At 36.3% G+C, this 23084-nt stretch overlaps 3 protein-coding genes across 3 annotated transcripts; 2 read left to right on the top strand and 1 right to left on the bottom strand.

Annotated features, from left to right (window-relative positions):
* Positions 1-345: 345 nt before the first annotated feature.
* Positions 346-3810, top strand: LOC110380293 (telomerase reverse transcriptase). The gene has a single exon (XM_021340236.3). The coding sequence runs from the start codon at positions 1435-1437 to the stop codon at positions 3559-3561; it is 2127 nt and encodes a 708-aa protein (XP_021195911.3). The 5' UTR covers positions 346-1434; the 3' UTR covers positions 3562-3810.
* On the bottom strand, positions 3617-12754 carry LOC110380292 (transferrin 2). Its single transcript, XM_064040124.1, has 16 exons — positions 12572-12754; positions 12140-12339; positions 11762-11884; positions 11330-11491; positions 11067-11200; positions 10597-10763; positions 10044-10188; positions 9432-9638; positions 8977-9085; positions 8474-8656; positions 7842-8012; positions 6468-6637; positions 5980-6123; positions 5508-5695; positions 4538-4697; positions 3617-4318 (listed from the first exon to the last, which is right to left on the bottom strand). The coding sequence occupies exons 1-16, from the start codon at positions 12612-12614 to the stop codon at positions 4048-4050; spliced, it is 2577 nt and encodes an 858-aa protein (XP_063896194.1). The 5' UTR covers positions 12615-12754; the 3' UTR covers positions 3617-4047.
* A 60-nt stretch (positions 12755-12814) lies between these two features.
* Positions 12815-15290, top strand: LOC110380294 (cell growth-regulating nucleolar protein). Its single transcript, XM_021340237.3, has 3 exons — positions 12815-12951; positions 13059-13245; positions 13725-15290. Exons 2-3 carry the CDS (start codon positions 13118-13120, stop codon positions 14842-14844), a joined length of 1248 nt encoding a protein of 415 aa, XP_021195912.3. The 5' UTR covers positions 12815-12951; positions 13059-13117; the 3' UTR covers positions 14845-15290.
* The last annotated feature ends 7794 nt before the right edge of the window (positions 15291-23084 follow it).

Raw genomic sequence — 23084 nt, 5'->3', positions numbered from 1 at the left:
TATTTACTATCTAAAAGATACCCTAAATTACCAACAGATGGCACTACACTATAATCGTTTTTGTTTGTTAATATAAAATTATTTATGCAATATTAATTAGAGAAAAGTATGAGGAAAATATTAGACACTTTAAAAAAAGATAAAATAGGCGAATAAATTAAATACGGTTTGAAAAAGCACAAATATCAATTTTAATCTAAAAAGACCTGGTGTCAGTATTCCAAGTAACTTAACAAAACCGATCATAACAAATATCAATATGGCGGTTTTTTGCATTCTGCGTACACGCGTATAAAATAATTAATTGTTTTCCTTCGACCTTTTACTATATTAACGATGACATTTTCTATTAGGGTAAGTAGCACCATGTAACTATAACATTGGTTATCGTTATAGTTACATTGTGCTACTCACCCTAATAGAAAATGTTATGAATATGATGCATATAAAATATATTTTTATAGCTATAGCTATGTAGGTAGTTCGGGGCCAATTTAGAGAGAGATGGCGCATTGTCAAATTGGTTTGCAAGATTATCACGTAAGAGGGCTCTCTTTTCCCTATATATTACTTTACTCTTTGCTGTAAGCTAAGCAGAAGCTGTCACTTTGACAAAAGCTATAAATGGACAAAAGTCAAAAGTGAATTTTAGGATGACTGTACACTTTTTCCTGCACTTTCACAAGAAACTATTAACACTACACGCTAAAGAAATGGAATAAAGTCATGTAATTTTTTTATTTCCTCCTGTTTACAGTGTATTGTTATATACAACTGATATAGTTTCGTAAAATAAGGTTAACTTCATTGTCATCTAGAATAGTGTATAGTCTTCTTTATTATAAGACATATGATAATTAAAAATAAGTTTAGGTTACCTAATTAAAAATTAGTTTAAGTTTCACTCTGATTGTGTTTCAATAGTCTAATTAGATTAGAGGAATTAACACTAAACAGTAAAAATGGAAACAAAAGACTTCGTTGGAAGCAGTTGAAAGCTCAGGTCAAAATACTTTTCCGTGCTTGAAAGTTACATTTTTGACCGACAACTTTCAACTTTACGTTGGCGCGTAAACTCAAACAACGTTCCATTTTATAGCAGTGTTGTTTTCTACAACAGTGATTGTAATATCTTAAAGCTGATTATATCTTTGTTATCATGTTCTCTACATTTACTTGATTGGTATTTAGAACATATCTTGTGGATAAGATGAATGCGGATCTGTTATGATGTATTTATTTCGGGTTTTTACAGCCATTCTCATAGATAATGTAGCTCATACAGTGCAGAACAGAACGTAATTCGTTCAAACAAGTCGTAACAAGTTGCCGGAAATTTTAAATTTCAAAACCGATTTATTTATTGCATTGCATTGCTATGGTGCTTCTTCAAGTAACGATATTTCATTTTGTATTAATTGAATTAAGAATACTATGGATAAACCTGTCTGTATATCGCAATACTTTACGAATAAACAAAATGTGAGATCATTTGGTAATATTATAAAATTGAACATCTTGAATAACGAACACGAAGAAAGTTTTAATAAATTCCTCCTTCAAGATGAGAACTTGGTGAGTGATATGACTCCTGATTTGTTAAATATGTTATCAAGTCTCAGAATAAACCTGAAGAATAAATCTAAACTAGATTTTAAGAACTATTTCCCTTTAGATGAGGTTCCAGACCTGCATCCAATAAACAAGGAATGTATTTTAAGTTATTGTTGGAAGGCATTGTGTGAAATAGTTCCAAAACAAGTTTTTGGAAATAATCAAAATAATAAAATATTTAAAAATTTAGTCCGGACCGCTATCTACAGTATGAAACGCCAACATTTTGTCCTTGGAAAATTAATAGCAAGTTGGAACATGGAGATATCTCCCTGGAAAGGCCTTGAGACTACTAATGCTCAGAGAATATTGTTTACTATTATTTTATGGATACTGAAATATGTCCTATCATCAATGATTTGTTTAAATTTTTATGTTACCACTTGCAAATTGGACGTAAATGAAAACAAACTTTATTATTTTTGGAAGTACCAATGGCAGAGCTTTTATGACAAGCAAGTTTCTAAAATGGTTTTCACTAGAGTCATACAGAAATGTGAACCCTATTCACTTGGCAAAAGGTCAAAGAAAAATCACAGCCTGGCTGACAGGAGAAAATTGAAATTGTTAAGAAAAGATATTCCAAAGTTATATCTTAATTTAAAAACAAATAATGATTGCAGACCTATTGTTTGTTACAAGAACGATTCGCTGAGTCTTTCAGAAAAATATAAAATAAGAGACAGATTGAAATTCTTGAGATTATTGACTGGAAAACCAACAATAAAACTTGAAAACCAGTACAAAACACTACATGCCAATTGGCTAGCAGCTAACAAGCCAAGACTTTATTTCATTAAAACCGATCTAAGCAATGCTTTTGGCTGCATAAACAGAGAAAAGCTATTAAAAATATTACCAGAGAAGCACATGAGTTTGCAAAAGAATGAAAAGTGTTTATCAATGAAGAAAAAATTTGCTCAGCAGTACAGAGATATAATAACAGAGTTGCGTAAACCGATCTTAATCCGGGTAGGATCTACAGTTTATGAATGGAAAGAAGGCTTGGTGCAAGGGTATAAATATTCACCTGCCCTTTCAGAACTGTATTATACATATTTGGATGAATTATACTTTGCTGAGCACCTGAAAAATTCTGAAAATCAAGTAAAACTATTTATTAGAGTTGTTGATGATTATTTGTACATAACAGATTCTTTAGAAGATGCAACATCTTTTTTAGATGCATTATCAAATTACAGAAATGTAAACTTTGATAAAACTGAGGTGAATTTTCAACATGAAAGTATCAAGTATAGTGAAAATATATTCTTCCTTGGATATTGTTATAACACTTCTACGATGCAAGTCAGCAGAGCCAGCAATATTTATGCTGGACAAATGTGCTATAAAATTGCATTTACAAGTGGATTTTCTGACTTGCCCAAGTTTATTGAAAGCAGAATAGGCCAATCAGGCATTCCAATCAACAGCCATATATTTAACTTGAACTATAACAACGAAGAACTAATATGGAGGCATATATTTACCACTTTCTGTCTGTCTTCAAACAAATTCTGCACTATCATGGCTGTTCTTTGCAACGAGTTGGAAATGAAGAACTACCTGCCACTTTACAAAAAGAGGGTAACAGTGAAATTGAGTAACTCAATAATCGAAATGTTGATGAAGAATAAGCCTAAGGATTTTATATTTGTGTATTGTATTAATCATTTTAGATATTTAGCATGGAAGGCTTTGTACTTGTGTGCTAAGCTTACGCCAAAATGTTCTGGGCTGGTCCCACACATTAATAATGAATTGGCAAAATGCAATTGTATATTTGGCAAATGGCGGGAACACGCGAGAAGAATCGATACAAATGGCGAATGTGAGCGAAAAGCGATCAAAGAAGTTTGTAGAAGAACAGACTTGAGGTTGATTTTTAAAGATTTCGATGTTTTACCTGATGGATTTCAATGTTATCATCATAAACGCTTATTGTAAGAATAAATAAAAATATATTTTTGTATAATGTAAAAATATTTTTATTATAAAATAAAGATTCACTTGGACGGTAAATAATTACAGTAAAGGCACATACATATTTGGACGGATGTAAGTTTCATTAAAAGCTGCAATATAATTAAAACACGTATAAATCTTACACACTAAGTTATTCTAATTTGTCAGATAAAATAATATCATAGCTCAGATCTTAAAAAAAGTCACACAGAAATTCATTTAGCTACAAAATTGTATTGCTTACATACTAGCAAGGAGCAGTCATTTTGTATTAAAACTAACATTGTACAGTATACTTAAGTTCACAAATACATAGATATGATTAAGAAAAACCTTGAACTTTTGTGAAGTTATCTATGGATGACCCTTAATATGCGAAATAAACAAAGTTGCTCAGAGAAGGTGTATATCAAATTATCACTGAAATACATATAACTCTTATCAACTGCCCCATCCTAAAACTCAAAATTATCTCAACAAAGCTACCAAAAAGACGGCTACAGCCAACAAATGGCCGACTATTCCATTCCTATACGCGTGCGACAAAAAGTCGGGGTCCGACGCGACATAGTAAGAAGCTTGAGGTGCATCACACGATACTATGCGAGCAGCCCTTATAAGTGCCGGTCCTGCGACTATTTCTGCCGATCTCTTGCTGTGTGGTAACGGCTTTAGACGTACTGCTACGTCACTGAATATTAGGTCCGAGTATGGTGGCAAAGAGTAAAACATGCTGAAACTGTGGACAAAATATTTTTGAATTAGTTTTTGTGTTCTTTGAGTAGTTCGGAATGTAAAGATATTTAATTTGTAATTAGCATCATCAATTAGAACGAGTTTTGGGAAATTAATAAGTCTTCATGGTGTTATTTCAAACTTTTTCCTTTGCAACTAATTAATTTGACAAAATTATTTTGGTACAAATGTGGATAAAGAAACAGTTTTATAAAATAATTACCTGAATTCATCAGTAGTGACGGCGCCATAGAACTGCTGAGCGTAAACCATGAGATTGGAGTATGTGTCCAACTCGGTATGGTTTGGTCTGCCCATCAGAACTGACCCTGGTACCTTCCCCAAGTTGCAGTGCTTGTATTCGTGCATTTTCGCGCGTGTACCTGTTTATAAAGAAAACGTTTGAAAATACATGTATGTATATGGCATGTATGTATTTGTAGGAAAAAAACAAATGTAACTGTCACAGAACAATAGTCTTGAGAGTTATACACAATCGATATCAGTGAGTTTTTTTTAGTGGACACTGCCTGTTTCGGGGTTTAAATTTTTTTTATGACTACTCAAAAGGCTCCCCGCCGAGTGCCGGACGAAGGCGACGTCCCCTCCCCCCTCCAGCATGCACAACATTACCATCAGGACACAACAACTGCAGGTCATCAGGCAGCAGGTCCCTCGCCCACCACTCGCGTCGCCTGCCGGCCGACACCTCAGCCGGCGCCGAGTGCCGGACGAAGGCGACGTCCCCTCCCCCCTCCAGCATGCACAACATTACCATCAGGACACAACAACTGCAGGTCATCAGGCAGCAGGTCCCTCGCCCACCACTCGCGTCGCCTGCCGGCCGACACCTCAGCCGGCGCCGAGTGCCGGACGAAGGCGACGTCCCTCCCTCCAGCATGCACAACATTACCATCAGGACACAACAACTGCAGGTCATCAGGCAGCAGGTCCTCGCCCACCACTCGCGTCGCCTGCCGGCCGACACCTCAGCCGGCGCCGAGTGCCGGACGAAGGCGACGTCCCTCCCCTCCAGCATGCACAACATTACCATCAGGACACAACAACTGCAGGTCATCAGGCAGCAGGTCCCTCGCCCACCACTCGCGTCGCCTGCCGGCCGACACCTCAGCCGGCGCCGAGTGCCGGACGAAGGCGACGTCCCCTCCCCCCTCCAGCATGCACAACATTACCATCAGGACACAACAACTGCAGGTCATCAGGCAGCAGGTCCCTCGCCCACCACTCGCGTCGCCTGCCGGCCGACACCTCAGCCGGCGCCGAGTGCCGGACGAAGGCGACGTCGCCTCCTCCCTCCACCATGCATCGCACTGCACCCACGTGACCAAAGTAGTCCTCGCTGGCGTCGCGGCGGCAACGTCTGGTGGGGAAACGAAATGACATTCCATAAAAAAATGACTTAAACTTATCTATATCTTTACGGTGTCCAGACTCAAGACATGTCAAACTCTAACAGCCATTCCTAATATTCCATGTATAGAATATATGTAGAGGTACATATAATATTCTATGTATAGTGCTCTAGAATCTAGTTTAGAGCAATACGTGGAACAAGGGCCGAGGTAATTCGAACAATCCCGTAGCTGCAGCCCCGGATACACCTAGAATGACGGACCCGAAGCGTCATGACATAGATTTACATACCTGAAAGAAGCGCCATGACACAAATGACACAGATTGTCATGTGGTACAGTGCCGGAATCCACATATTCTGAACTGAGAGCTCCGGGGGCGCAAGACTTCGTGAAGTACTCGGCGGCTGCGTGAGCTCCGTCACAGCCGTATGACCTGCAAAACAAATTAGGATCATATGAAGTGTATGAACCGATGCCCATTAGAGCTCAAGTTCACCGACAATGTAAACGTCCGTTTTTTTCTAGAAACAACTGTATACTTTGAAATTTTTAATGAAGTCCATTTTTAGCGTTTAGATGAAGGTGAAACCAGCCGTGTGCAAGCCTCAAGAGTTCCAATATCGATAAAAAGTCACGTTGGTTTATGAGATCTTAAACATTAATTATTTTAAGCCTGACTTCAACAAAAAAAAAACCATTTCTTTACAAAATCAACTTTTACAGCAAAAAACATTCTTACGAACAGGCTAAAAAAACAAACAAGAAAGCCACAATTACCTAATCCATCCATTAGAAATAAGATAAGCGAGTGGGAACACCCATCCTGCCGCAGTGCCGAGCCCAGTATGACAGGTATTCTTGCCGCGCAAATACGTCAGATCTGTGTCCGGATCCTGTTCCTTAGCGACCGCCACAGCATAGTACCAATTGTCACCGCTTGAGTAGATCTGGGAATAGAATTTTTACCATCGATGTATTGCGAAAATCAAACACAAATAACACTATTTCGACAGAACACTTCGATATGCAGTTGATAGAAAGATCTCTACTTCGATGGAATATATCTTCAAAATAATAATAATGACTTCCGGACTGATTGGCAGCCATGGCGGCTGTTTCCTCTTAGTTGATCAGTCAGCTACATAAGGCATAATTATTACAGAGGACAATGGGGTTTTCAACTTCAAAAAATAAGGTTCTGAAATGTGTTAATGACATTGTGATAATCCTCAACAATAAGCTTCAATTAGTCACTCACATTGTCCGTGACTTTATCTGCGTGAACAGAATGATTCAGATTTTAGAATTATTTAAAACTAGCTTCTACCCGCGACTTCGTCCGCGTGAAATAGCAGCGCACGCAGCGGAAGCTCTCTCAATAGGAAAATATCAGATTTTGAAACATTCTTCATTGGTGCTCTGCTCCTTTTGGTCTTAGCATGATAATATATGCAGCCTATGGCCTTCCTCGATAAATGGGCTATCTAACACTGGTAGAATTTTTTAAATCGGACTAGTAGTTCCTGAGATTAGCGCGTTCAAGCAAACAAACAAACTCTTCTTAGTATAGATTTCAATTTAAGTCTGCATTACATTGTTCCACAGTCCACAGCAAAGTGTTACAGCTTGAAACACATTATTGATACCAGTGGCGGTTTTGATCTAATCCCCCCTCAAAACATCACGTAATAGATTTGATACGAGATGGGTCTATAAGGGATATACATAAAACAAATGAAGGAAATAGGTAGACCACCTTATTAAATGGTCTACAAAGTTTTGAAAAATCATTAAATATTCCAAAAGAGTATTGACTGTAACATTATCGAAAATAAATTCACAAAATGTAGAGAAATCTTTTTTTGAAATGTTTTACAAATACTGCTCAATTCTGTAAATTGCAAATAGCCTGCTCATGTATTTTATATAAATTATATTTAGATATAATATTAACCAAGATCATTTCTACTGAAAACAATACATAATATACACAAACATTCGAATTGGGAACCTCTTCTTTTCTGGGATGTCAGCAAAAAAATTGCAAAATCTTACAATTAAATTAGTTTTAGGGTCATTGCCAAACATTTATTGTAATTTTTGATGAATATATATTTTTTTATATTACAAACACTACTCAATACCACTGACCTCCTGCATGAAAGGCACGAGCCGGTGCTGATTGGCGGCATGCAGCATATCGGCCGCGTCGAACAGCGCGAAGTCCGCCGCGCCCTCCGCCACCGCGCGCTCGCAGTGCCGCGTGCTGTGTCCGCGCCAACACACCAGAGTCGGGGAGAGAAATGCTGCTTTTAACGCCACCTAGGGGGAAAAAGAATAGAATGGAAAAACTTTATTTTAAGCTATTTGCTTATAAAAAGGGTAGTTAAGTACTTATTTTGTAATTAAACTATTATTTAAAGAATATATTCAAACTGAAATAAATGTCAATAATGTTGAATTAAAATTAAATGGCAGTAAATGTAGAGTAGAAATAAGGCAAAATGGAGCCTAAAGGAATTGAATTTATGTCAAAAGTAATTGCTCCCTGATGTCTCATGATGGCAACTGTAGGTTAAAAATCAAAATTCATAATATATCCCTTTACAGGTTCAGCTCGCAAATATCTATGCCTGAAGAACATACGTTAGTACATTTACCATCATAGTCCCATACAAGTTATCAAATCAAGAGGTCAAATGTGGATTCACTTCTTTATCTACCTAAGTTCTTTTAGTCACAGATAACAGGCCCAAAATAAATTTAAAAAATATAATCCTCACCCTCATTTTCAAACACTTGTCCATCTCCTGATCGCTGGTCACACATAGCGTGGCACGTTTAATAGGACAGTCTCTGATAGCCAACACTGCTTTCTCAGCCTGTCCGCCTACAAACTTGTTGTTTAATATATGTTTAGCTGCTTGTTCTTCCTCTTTCAGTATCCTGAAGTTTACTGTGGCGTCCTGTTGAAGAAAATTATGAATATAAAAAACACGTTTTTGGTTGAAGCTGGGTAGTTTTTGTACTGGGAGGTCTATGGCCTGTAGAGATTATACAGTCTGATTCTATATTAATATTATAAAGCTGAATAATCTCAGGAAAGAGAAGTCGGATTTTTAAACACTGTCAGTGTTTAAAAACGGAGTATCAACGTTTATCAAGGAAGGCTCAAGGCTACTATTTATTCAGGTACGTGGAGAACATAAGGCTGGTATATAGTAAATAACGGAGTACTTAAGGCAATGTTGTTAAATGTACATAGGGTTAGTAAATGTTATGTTACCTGTAGCAATAAGTCCGTAGTCTCATTAGATCTGAAGAGCTGGAATACCGACTCAATAGGTTGTCCTGAGGCATCCACGCGATTCTTAAAAGGCGGCATCGTGCTTGCTCTGTTAAGAGAATAATACTAATAGTACGCGAAAGTTTGTGAGTTTGTGTTACTTCTTCACGCACCAATGGCTAAAAAGATTTTGATAAGGAAATAGTGTGGCTCATAAATCTGAATAACATATACGAACCTACTTTTTATTTAGGTGCGGGACATAGTAATAAATAATGTGAAGTGGCGACAAAACTATATTTATCGCTTTATTTATGTCTTCTTTCATAGATGAAATGAAAAAGACGGAGCTACATAAATGTAGACAAAATATTATTTACCTACATAAAAGAGTAGTACTATTCTAATTCTAATTCAAGAAATTCATATAAACTTATTTACTTATTCATACTCACTTATTATTCATATCATCTTCATATTCATTCTGTCGGCTATTAAAGCTATCCCTGTTGAAGTTGTTATAGGGATAGCGCGAGTTTTCAGTAGTTGAGTATGGGTTATACGGAGCTCCTTGTTGGAACCCATTCGTGAGGTTATAGTTCCTGTTCAAAGGATTCGGCTCACCGTATAGTTGGAATATCGTTTGGAGAAGATTTTGGTATCTGGAAAAGAGTACTTGGGTTAGTATTGGTATCTAAATGTGTGAGGGTAGTCGATGTGAATTTAATTCACTATCTATTTTAAATTAATCCATCGATTTATTGTTAGGATATTTTCAGGATTAAAAAAATATAATAAAAAATGGAGTAATCGAAAGTTGGGTTTACGTCAGTGTGTGGCTTTTATGATATCATCTCGCTTATCGAATGCTTGCATATTTATAGCAATAATTTAAATCGAATCTTAAATGTATTAAATTATACTGCTATCTCAGTCTTCTAGTATAAAATAAAGCTTAGTATGAACATGGCTATGACCAATAATTTCACACTAATACTATCAACTTCATCAGTTTTCAATTTATATGCAATGTACAGTTACAAAAAAACTCTAAGTATTATACTTACTTTTTCCTCTGGTCCAAAGTAGCAGCGCTGCTCGTAACAATAGCGTCAGCCGGTACCTTCCCCCAGTTGCAGTTCTCCGAGTCTGTGACCGGACGCCGAGAGCCGTCGCGGCAGATCAGCTCAAACTGGTCTTCCGTTACTCCTCCTATTAATTATATTGGTGATTTTAGAGTGGAACTTTAAGAGGAATATTTGTTTGGGGTTTATAGCACAGAACCGGGGTGATGCGCATGTTACACAATAGCTCACTGTCTCTAAAACACTGTATTTTTGCTTGCAAGCATCACATTTTTTGGCAATACATCTTAGGCGCCAATAACTGCAACTGTAGGTCTCGGCTGTCATTGAATATCTTTGGCAGTCGCTACAGGTAGGTAGTCAGTAAGTCTGACAACCAGTCTTACCAAAGGCTTGATAGTAAGATGATGATTACAATTTTTGCAATTTTTCTATCACTATAGGTGGTCGAATTCTTGGCCCCATTCTGTTCAGAGCAGTGTAAAGGTCTGCTAGAGTGCAGTGGATGTCAGTATGTCACTCAAGTGTCACTTACCGAGTATCTGATGCGACAGTAGCGCGTGCTGTATGGTGGTGTCGCGCACGAAGGCGATGTCTCCCGAGTTGTTGGCGATGAGGCAGCGCAGAGCACCCTCGTACCCGGCGTACGGGTCTGCAAGGGTGCAGCGGATACCTGCACCTCCCGTACAGAGCTTGCAAAGCCTGGGGAACAAAGCAAAATGATGCAAAATATATTTCTTAAGTGAGTTAGGAACATTAGATAGATCCATGTTGAGTTTATAGAACCAACTCAACACAATACTTGTTTGCTCAATGATTATTTCTTCATTAAAAAGCTCTTTCGGCAATTTCGATTACCGGTGCCAATTTGCGCGGTTTATTACGCAAATTGTAAGGGCAAAGAAAGTACTTGACTTTAGTAACACAAGAAATGTAACACTTAAATATACACCCATAATGTTATAATGTCAGAGAGTATGTATGGAACTTGATAAATAGACTTACTTGTCAGAATTATCACCAATAGGATTATACATGTCCTTCAGAGAATTTGGTGCACATGATTCTCCAAAGAACGCGATAGCTGACTTAACATGGTTATTGCAATCTGTTATTTTGAGTCCGCCTTCTTGCATTAACTGTAAATAAAGAGATATTAAATGGATATAGAGTAACTTTAGTTTATTGGTATTTACTGCCAATTCAAACTAATTAAATGGTGTCAGGAATATACATAATGTAAAAATTCATGACTCTAAATTACTCACAACATGTATAGGCATGACCCATCCAGCAAGTGCTCCCACCCCAGGGAAGCAGGCCTTTGCCCCTCGTAATGCATGGAGGCCATATCCAGGCTGTATTCCAGGTAAACCTCCTTTGCGGACAACTGCCACAGAGTATTGATAGGGCTCTCCACGCCCATATAACTGTAGATAAAAAGAATATACCATTTTTTATTCCAAATTCAAACTTGTTTATGTACTTATTGAACTATGAGGTGTATTTTGTATTTTTGAGAATTAGCTCAACATAAAGTAACTGATAAGTATACAATGTGTAATGTTAAATAGTTATCTTTGCAAAACAAGTTTTTAGAGAGTTATAAAAACATAGACACCCACAAAAAATTACTAAGTTCATAAGTCAACTCTAGATTGAAACTTATAGAAAGATGTGATATAATAAAATAGATATACCTCCTGTAGAATAGGCACTAGGGAGTGATATCTTCCAGCGACATACACCTCACCAGCATCAAGACCAAGCAAGGAGGCTTCTCCTCTGTCCACCCATGTCATACACTCCTCTGTGTCAAATGCCTGTAACAATTTATAATATTTTATTTATATTCTAGGAAACTATTTAATCCTTGGTAAAATGCTACTCAAAGTACTGTATTTAGAAAGCTACAGTAAATTCTTCAGAAGTTCTTTTGGACATATGATAGTTTATTTCTTTTGGGTCAATGGTTCTTAGGGGCAGATTCATTGGTACATATGAGGCACAATGTTTGAAGGTATTAAAACCTTTTGCGAGAATTATGCCAAAGTTCTGTTAAGAAATATAAAACTCACCCTTTTACACTGGAGCTCAATAAAATCTTTACCAAAGAGTCCTTTGTCCTGCAATACAGACTTGGCAAGTTTTTCACACTTCTGTGTCTCCAGCAGAGAAACAGTACACCAGGTTATAATGTCCTGCCCTTCCACTTTGGGCACCTTGCTTATACCATTGATTACATTCTCACTGCCGTAGATATTGGCTGTTGTGGAGCCTGAAATATAAATCACACAAATAATGTAGGTAAAAAGTTTTGCTGTATTAATTATTGTTGCACATTGTTTTATTGGTGGAACCACTTTATACTGTAAGATAAGTCGAGGACATAATGTTTATCAAGCTTTTCTATTCCTGTGTTGTTTAAATCCGGTAAAAATGTTTTGCGACTAATGGTAAATAAATACTTGTCGAAACTTTTTACGAAGTGTTTTATGGGTATAACTTACCAATAAGAATAGCTGTCAGTGCTAAACTAAAATAAATATCCATGTTTACAAATAACTTTGGAACTTTCAGTCAGGAATTGCTTAGTTCATGTTGAATTAGCTTAGTTTTTTGTATTTTTTGGACACACCCCAGCCGCAAACAGTCAACGAATTTGACAAGTCAATTCGGTTAATGTTACCATAGACAGCATTCAATCATCGTCAAATGAACTCTTTATAGGGATGTAGACTTTAGTAACATTTTTTCGTGGAACGTAGGCGAATGTTTATTGACAAAAAAATAAGAATTTGTTTGACATTTGGTAGTTTGACAATTTTGAGGAAAATTCACGAAATCGTAGCAAATTCTCAATTTTCTTAAAATTACACTAGAGAATAAAGTACGTCGGTATATTAAAAATCTTTTAATTTATAAGTTTGATACAAACATAAGTATAGTCTACTTTCTGCTGTTTTTTTTTAAATAATACGCCTATTTTCATTTCAGGTTATAATTATTTGTATTCATAACAATTGGATATAAAAGCACGTGTGTTAATTATTGAAATGGTTGTATTCACGTGTGGACATTGCGGGGAGTCTGTTCAGAAACCAAAGGTTGAGAAACATTATTTGACAATATGCAGAAATAGGAATCCTAATTTGTCTTGCATGGATTGTTTTAAAGATTTTCTGTAAGTATGAAATATTTACCGCGTGATTATTTGTTTATGTGACCTCATTTCGCATGTAAATAAATAGTTTTCCGGCAAAAAGTTTTGTGTATAAATAGATCATTTTCAATGAAATCGTATTATGTTGCCAATCAGGAAACAAAGTAATTTATTTGTAAATACATATTGATTGACACATCAATAACTTTTACCATCTCAAAAGTACCTATGTTTTACATAACCTACGTTTCGTAACCTATGTTTTCCATGTCCCTTGGAAAGTTCAAATGTTCCTTAAAAAGTTGCAGTAATTTTGTCTGTAAATAAAATGTGTAATGTTTTTTAAATGAGGCCTTGGCAAAGTGACAGAAACATCTAATAGCAGCAATACGAAAACATACTGATGTTTATATGTCACACTAAATAAACTGAATAAATGTCATTGCCTGTTTGTCCTAAATTTTGGCTACTTGATAAAATATTTTTTTTTACTTTTCCAGTGGTCAAGATTATGAATCGCATATAAAATGTATTACAGAAGAAGAACGCTACTCCGGAAAGGGATTCGTTTCCAAAGAGAAAAAGGGTGAGAAGAAACAGAACGCGTGGGTGGAAATGTTACAATCTGTCTTAGATGAACAGAAAAGTGCTCCAAGAAATGTGCTCAGGATCATCGAGACTATCAGCAAACACAACAACACACCTCGCAAGAAACCCAAGTTTGTCAACTTTGTGAAGAATGTTTGCGGGCAAAAGACAAATCCAAAGGACATTGACCAAGCTTGGGACTTAATATCTGTAAAACTTGTAGCCTTATCTAATGCCAACAATAGGAATCAAAACCAAAAGAAAGATGACTCAGTTGCTGAAGATAAGAAACCACAGAATGGTACTATTGAGGAGACTGATGAGAAATCTGAGGAGAATGGCATTGAACACAATGGAGACGTTAAAGAAAATGGTGAGGAACAGCAGAATGGTGAAGAAGAGGCAGTTGACAAAAAGAAACTAACTAAAAAACAAAAGAAAGAAGAGAAGAAACACAAAAAATATGAAGCTGAGCTACGAAGTGCTGTAGCACCACTACCTGAGGAGGAAGAAGAAGAAGTTGAAAGCAAGAAAGGCAAAAAGAAGAAGAATAGAACTGAGTCTATGAATGGAGATGAAAACAATCAAACTGAGGGTAAGAATGGCAAAAACAAGAAACGTAAGAGACAAGATACTGTTAACAGTGTTAATGGAAATCAAGAACCAATGGAAAATGGTGCTGAGCCAGTTGAGGCAGCAGTAGCTGCTACGGGAAAGACACAAAAGAAGAAGAGTAAGACAGAGGATGAAGATGCAGAAGAAAGTATTTGCCTTCATGACCAAAATGTCGCCAAAATAGGAGAATTAGCAGTCAGCAGTGACAAGTTCAACTGGCATGCAGTTATCATATCACTTTTGGAGAAGAAAGGCAATGAGTTGCCATTTAAACGCTTGCAGAAGAAGGTTCTAGGAGAATACAGTGAGGCAACTGGTAGAGAAGTTGATGATCGCATAGCTGATAAGTTTATCAAGAAATTGAAGAGTGCACCGAATGTGAGGGTCGACAAGAACAGGGTCCTTCTTATTGATTGAGGAGGTTTATTGTATAATACTCTTAAGTACTGCCACACTTTGGGGAAATGTATGTTTTGGATGAATGAGTCTCTAATTAGGACTTTTGAAGATGAAGTATAATACTGTTAATTCCTAGATATGATTGTATGCCATAATAGCATCATTGACATAGACAATGTTGCGTAATGTTAAAAAAAAATGGATGTTGTCAATAGAATTTATTTCTTGTTGAAGATGCATATTTCTAAGTTTTTCACTGAGTAGTTACAGCTTCATAATATTATGTTTTTGAGCTTGACAGTGTGTGAGGCTAGTTTTTAATATTAGCCAAAGTGTGGAGCCAAATTAATATGGATTAAACATTTCAAGGCGAATTACAGCCTGAGAAAAACAACTGATTTCCTATACTATTTAGTTTCCATATTCTTCTGTATAAGGCAATAATAATGTTCTTATTATCAAAATATCGTTTTATTTCACTTTTGTCAAATTATCCAATCTTCCATCATTTCACTGTAGCCTAGCAGAGCTAGTAGAAAGACTAAGAAGAACACATTATTTCGTTCTGGGTTCGATTCAGTTGTTTTGTGGCGTTGTCTGGCGAGTAACGGCGGTATGCTCGCTAATCCCGTCTTGTACTTACGCTCTCCTAGCCTCTGATAAACAAAGCCAAATTTATCGACTTTAATCTAGTTATTGGTATTTTTTGTTATATCGGCAAAAATCATCATCTATTAATATTTTAACCGTACCTACAACTATAACGTATATAATATATGTGGTCGTGGTGGCCTAGTGGGTAAAGAACCAACCTCTCGAGTATGTGGGTGTGGGTTCGATTCCAGGTCAGGCAAGTACCAATGCAACTTTTCTAAGTTTATATGTACTTTCTAAGTATATCTTGGACACCAATGGCTGATAAAAAGGTGAAGGAAAACATCTTGAGGAAACCTGGACTATATAGTCTGAACCCGCATTGAGCAAGCGTGGTGATTAATGCTCAATCCTTCTCCTTGTGAGAGGAGGCCTGAGCCCAGCAGTGGGACGATAAAAAAAAAGGCTGTAACAGTAACAACTATAACTGTGCTATCAAAGTTTATGAAACGTACCTGCCATCCCTGTACAAAATTCATCCTGAAAAGCAACAAAAATCAAATTAACTCCCACGAAAAGGTGTCTCACGAACCCAATTTAAATAAGAAAGAAGGGAATGAACGTCGATAAACAAAATCCATAATGAAAGACGGCATTGAAATTGTGTATTGGTCTCAAAGAAAGCGCTTAGGGAGCACCAAAGTTCCATTAACACCATTAATGATTGTTCATCAGCGCCCTAACATTATTTTCGTGTTCTACATTCTTATAAAGAGTTTTTGTTGAGGCGCACGGTAAATTTGACGGCGCTTTATTGGAATTCTTTGTCAAGGAAGGCGATGAAAGGTGGAAAGTATAGGATGAAATTGATGCTCTTTCAAATATTTTCGCAACATGCGCCGTGTTTTCATCTTGTTATGTAAAACATGCTAACAACCTATAAAGGAACCTACCTACTTTAATTCTTGGTAAAGTTTAACATACTACCTACTTATATGGCAGGCCTTATTTATTACCTACTCGTTTCGGGAGCGGCAGATCGATCCAGATATAGGTAGATACCGCCTACATGTTTTGTCTGCGCCCAAACTATTTGTGTAAGGAACAATGGCTATTGAGGTGCGAGGATACCCACTTCATAATGTGTTGGGGGATCATATTTTATGTGCTATTGCTCTTGATAGAGCTGTGGATATCTTCATTGAATTGCGATGGGACTCTAAATATAATAAGGCTTTTGTTATTAGTGTAAAATATAGATATTTTTGTAGGTCTGAAAAACAGTTGCCGAGTAAAGAATAGCCATAATGAAGATGGTCAGCTTGGTCGCCTTTTTCTCTCATGTTTTATTGAATTGTTCATTTCATTTTATTATTCCCAGGTTCCTTTGTTTTGAAAAATCCTCTTTAAAATCTCCTTTCAGTAGAATCTACGTGCAGAATTTCTTTTAACATTTTAAATTAAATATTCCTGATACACAATGTGGTCGTCGAGTTCTTTCAAATGCTCTTTCGATCCGATATTCTGTTGCATTTTGAAATAAAAAAGCCACATGCGATGTCCATTACATTCTGTTCTACGTTGCAAATAAGAATAAAAGTCTTAATGCCTTCCTAGGTTTTCTTTTTGTCGTCTCTTATTTCGCCATTCATTTGCAATTTCAGTTTCGGGACATTAAGCTTTTTGTGCCTCAGATTTTATTTTATCGAATGAAGAAATGCAAGCATTAAATATTTATTTACAAAGTACGTAAAATAAAATCAGATAAATGTGTAGGTACAAAACTGGCAAGACAAGAAAATTCAGAAAGGTGGTAGGTATAGGTACTGGCATAGACTATATTAGTCTATGGTACTGGGGAGTTAAGAGGCTTAATTGTAGGGACCTTTAATATCGCAGTTTTGCCAAGCGCTGCCTTTTCAAACCCACATTATATCAACTTAAACATACCTAATAGAATAACTATAAATAGAGTGGGTACCAAATAACGTGGTTAACGGTTCATAAGGACGTGTCAATGAAGGACGCGTTGCCATTCTTTCGACGCCATCTTTGTTCATCCTTGAGCATTATGTATACCCCCTGCAGCACAAATATTATACAAGGAACACTCATAAAACGACATGTCGTGCGTTTAATGGCTCGTTGTGCGACTCACGACGTAATACCCGCTAATACAAGCCTGTATTTGTTATTATGCAGCGTTAAAACAACGATTAAGACTAAAGTATGGCGGGAAAATGAGATAAAATGTTTGCACTTTATGTTCACTTGCTGTGAGGTTGGTATTATGTTCCTCCCGTTAATTATGCTGAAGGATCGAGTTGAGTCTGCAGATAAGTTTTAGTTTATTTTTATTTTGCAAGCCATTAAAAATTGTGGCTTCTCAAATTACCTATCCACTCCGTTGTCGATGGTTGCTGAGACATCAAGAGGAGACTTATTAGAAATAGCGAACTCCCAACATTTTGAATGGATTACCTCATAAATCACTAGTAAAATATAATGCCAATTTAGCTGACTCTCTAAAAAGGGAAGTAAAAAATAAAAGCTTGTAGCGTAAGCGTAGCCACCGCGTACCCCATTAAATCAATTACTCGGTTGATCTGGCCCATCGCATCGGAGCTCAAACGACAACCTTGCATGTTTACGCTGCAATTTCAAGACGAGATTTTTCCCACCTCATGCAATGTTTTTATAGCATGTAGTGTGATATTGATAAACTGTCTACATACATATTTTAAGTTATTTAAGGTTCACGTACCTAAATCGCAATGTAAATATATTTTTTTTTTCTATCAAAGTTTACATAACCCGCTCTTTAAAAATAAAAAAGAAATTGGAATTCGTAGTTTGATGAGCATTACATACAAATCTCATAGTGATAGGCACGTAAAAGTTGTAGACAAATAATGAAAAGCAACAGCACTCTAAATCCCAAAATAAAATCTACTTGATATCGACTTTGGCAAGATATTACGGAGCTTCTAATAAAACAAACATGGCGAACTTATTTATAAACCCGCAAAGTTCGCACGCACACAGCCAGAACTCATCTCACTATTTCTGTTTATACTTATGAGAAAGTATAAAAGTACACATACCACCCCTGAATAGGGCCTGGGCGTCTACTCTGATACTGCGAAAGCAGAAATATTGAGTCTGTGTTTACGATCCGATGTTAGATATCCCGTAACTTCCTTGCCATAATTAAATTCGATTGTGATGGAATATGATCGAATTTAAAATGCCACTAAATTCTCTGAATTTCTGAGCTCCTGATAATTACCCAGAGAAAGCTCACTATGGAGACTTCATTTAATTTTTGGTCCTTCCCGATTTTTCGTTTCGTTGACTTACAGTAGACCCCCTATTTGGCACATGTGGCCCGAGAAGCTTTATTAGCTGTTTACTTATGTATGATCTTCACAGCAGGTCGTCTGTTTCATGAAACCCGAGGCTGAAGGTTTCGGATCCCCTCGCTCGGTTATTGAGATAAATTGCCGCTGAAATTAACCTACGTACCCTTATCGGAGTGGGCTAGTTTTTGAGTTAGGTAAGTTTCGCGTCAAAATATAGCATATGACAGCGTTCATTCAGTTAAGTCATGTTTCGTAAAAAAGCGAATTTAACAAAGCCCAGCAACATTTTTAACTCCTTATCAGCTGTGTTTCACTTTGTTTTCGAGGGAAAAGGTTTTTGTTGGCGCCCAACGTGGGACTATGTTATGTGCGTGCTACATCTTTGTTATGTTCTTGTTTTACCTCATTTATCACTTCCTGTACTCTCATTACTTTACAGTGTTTTTACTCGTTGTTAAAAAAAAAAGAACATCGTAATTTTTATATTGGCACCCACCGTGGGTCTCATCTTTCGAACTTACCGCATGTATTGCATTTTTTTTATACAAGGCTAGTAGTCCTAAACAAGTTGAAAACTTGGAAAAATATTACTAGAAAGAAGATGAGTTTTGCCTGTTATCGTAGCATAGCCCCAAAAACAACTTCCATCTATTTCGCACTTCCACGTTTTTATCTACTATTTCCACGAAACATTCTTTTGAACACGGAATTGAAAGTTTTCGGTTACTGGCACATCGTTTCCAATCCATCGTCGTTGTTTGCGTGAATACGACACGAGACAACGGTTCATCTTGAAAAAAAAAAGATATGGCGGGAACAAAATGTTTTGTCGAATAAATCCTAGAGGCACAGGTGCCGATAACTACTAAGTTACGTCAATAAATTCGCTTTCATGGCAGTAGATATTTGATAACTTTATTACTTTTGTAGCTAGTGTATTCAATTGTAACAAGCGTCTAGGTATTGTGTTGTATAGGTATGTAGATTTATTGTTGCAATCACTTTTATATTTCGAGGATTACGTTAGTGGAACGTTTTTGATAGACGAATATTTTTTAGACATCTGTGTTTGCGTTTTAAATACATTTGTTTAAAAATAAGAAGGAACGAAATACCAAATGGAAGCTAAACAAACAGATGTAACAGATGTTATTTGGTTTCCCAATATATGTAAAGGATTCTTCAAACTTCAAACTTCAAATATTTATTGCAATCATGAGTGTTACAAGGTGTTATAAAATGTAGAGGTACATACATGATACCCTGTTAGGGCGCAGCAATTTTAATATACATCGATAATCGCAGCAATTTAATATACATCGATTCGAGTATCCTTTGTATCTATTGGTAGAGAAAGAAGTTAATATGCATAAGGAAGTTTGAAATAGACACTGCAAAACGAGAAGCTATGCGGAAACCGTTGTAATATTATTTTAAAATATAATTTATATTCTTTTGTCTATGTATAATTGTGCGGATAATAGGTATGTTGTTGATTCAGAAAGGTTCTTATTTTCCTTCTTATCAGGACTTAGTCACCGTATAAAATTCAGCGATAAAACCCGCTATTTTCCGCACGACCCAATATAAAATTTGACTTTTATGGGTCAGCTAGTTTCTTAAACAGCCAGTTTATAACAATGGCCCCGTCACCATTGTCGAGGGGAGGAAACGTCACTCAAGTGTTAGATTTATCGAAATTTATGTTGAAGTCGCATATCTTTTGTTTTTTTTACAATGTTTTTGATGAGGAACGGCAAAACTTGTAGCCATTAATTGTGACGTTTCTTTGAACACACAATTCTTTATAATCGTTTCGGTTGTGATAATTGAAAAAATAATATTGAAATATTATCATCGAAAACTCCAAAACAATTACTATATAGAATTACATTATTAGCTATCTACACACACACGTATCAACGCTGTAGAATACCAAAAGCAACGTTTCAATTTTATTCGAACAGCCAATCTCCTGGCTTTTGTACGAATCACAGATAATCTCGTTAACTGATGACTCGTTCGACACTCGATTCAACAGCACCCGATTATTCATGTTAAACACAAGTATCGATTGTGTCGAATGCGAAAGTGTGAGCACAACACTGACGCTCCGATTGATTAATTAAGCGATACGTCAAGCCGGCGCGTAATAAAGTTGCTGCAAATAAATCGCTAGGAAATATATTTTTTAACGTCAAGCTAAGAAAATCTGGTTAAAACGCAGGCATTCGGTAATCCGATTTATGTTGTAGCATAACTCGTGTTGGTAATCCGATTACGTCAGCCAGTACCATATAGGTAGCGGGATTGACAAATTTGACACATCTTTTGTAAATAGCTTTTCCCCTGATCCGGGAATCACATTAGTTTTGCTCTGGAAGATCTGTGCAACATTTTTCACTACACTACGACTTATTTCAGTAAAAATCTGAGCTGCGGTATAAAGGCCAAAGTAGAACCAGTTTATTAGATTTGGATTGAATATTTTTTTCTCTACACCAGACAAAAGAAAATGTTTTCTAAAGCTTATTTCATGGCTACCTACAAAGAATTATTCATGAATTTGAAACGGAACAAATATTATTTTTGAGGAACAACGAATTCATTACAAAGGCTTTATTACTTGAACTGTATTTTTTTCTTATTTAGCCACCAAAGATGTTTATACTATTAATGAAATAATCTTGTTATCTATTTAGATACGTACAAATTCTATTAATCAACTAAGTACCTATTAAATACAATTTGTGTTGAGAACTTTCTTTTTCTTGGATTTTTTGGCCGAAAGAGGTAGAATTCTGAGAAGTTCCTTTCTAATTCAGACCAAATTAAGTTATTCATAGATTTTACAATTATATTGACTATGTATTCAGGGCACATTATCACTACAGTCTGCTGAAGTAATAAACCCTTACCCCTGGTTGAAATTATGCGAGTAATAGCTAATATTCCTTGGAATATTTTGTAGGCAAGCTTCACGTAAATCGAGTTTATGAGTCGGCGGCGAAGGCTTGATCACATTTGAGCGTTTACACTGTTCACAAATCAGAGGTTTATAACAAATATGAAGAAGTAAATCATGTTAAATTACCTACGAGTTTTTTGGAAATCATTTTGAGGTTTTATATTTAGTATTCATTCAACTGCTGATTGTATTTGAAGCAAGAAATTATTTAGAATGTAATTTTATGTATGACTAGTTTCCTTCCGCGGCTTCGCCCGGGTAGAGTTCGGTTATATCGCGTTTCCAAGAGAATTCTTCAAAAGTCCGGGATAAAAACTATCCTATGTTCATTCTCAAGGTCAACTCCTTCTCTGTACCCAATTTTATTAAAATCAGTGCAGTGGTTTAGACGTGAAAGCGTAACCGACAAACAGACAGAGTTACTTTCACATTTATAATATTAGTAGGGTTAAAACTCTATACCTCTATGATTTGGTACACTTAGGTATGCCTCTTTCTCGTAATGAATAATGACCTCTCTCTAGTAATAGGAGCGTTGCGTGTCCCTAAATGTGGGTTAATCAAGATAACACAATCGTAGAAATATATTGATCTATAGGGAAACTTCTTGTGTTAAGGCATGTTTAATTGGCACAGTAGATAAACGAGGTTTTTTTCAAAAAGGATTGTGTATTATTTTATACTATTTCTGTAAATTCTCAAATATCTTTATTTAAAATTGTTTATTATTGGTATTTGACTGTTCAACTTTAAAACAAGTAAGTCTCGTGTAAAACTTTATTCACCAGAATCCCAGCATTCGTTTAATATTCATAAATAGGTGCAATAAAAACAGGCCAATAAGCATAAGAATATTCGAGTGCCAATATGAGTGCAGCTTTAGATTTTCGGTTGGCCAAGCAGTTGGGCAGTAAACCCCGGAGATCGCTTCACTCAGATATTCCGTTTTACTTTGTTAGTTTTTAATGCTTCCGACCGCGACGCCAGATTGTAACGCTGTTTCCAAACGCAACGTGGCGGCCATGCTTAATTTACTGTCAAATTCGTATTCGCTGTTACATTCGAAATTCAAATTCCAAAAAGTTCTTTAATATTAGATTTTTACTCTTTGGTCCGCATCGCATTTATTGCAAATGGAATTTAGTTATCTTGGCAATGGAAATGGAATTTTTAGTCTATAGCAGTCGTTTAGAGAATATGCAATGCTTAGATAAGAAAAATTGTATTTGGATGAATAATTTTTAACATTTCGCACTGCAATTTTAGGCAGTTATTTTTTTATGGCAGCTTGTTTTTAAGCACAGGCCCGATTCATTTTCGGTGTGAATAAACTG

The sequence above is a fragment of the Helicoverpa armigera genome, chromosome 21 (assembly GCF_030705265.1).
Source record: "Helicoverpa armigera isolate CAAS_96S chromosome 21, ASM3070526v1, whole genome shotgun sequence".
In the NCBI taxonomy this organism is placed as follows: Eukaryota; Metazoa; Arthropoda; class Insecta; order Lepidoptera; family Noctuidae; genus Helicoverpa; species Helicoverpa armigera.
The sequence above is the reverse complement of the archived record's forward strand: the minus strand, read 5'-3'. Positions and strand labels throughout refer to the sequence as shown.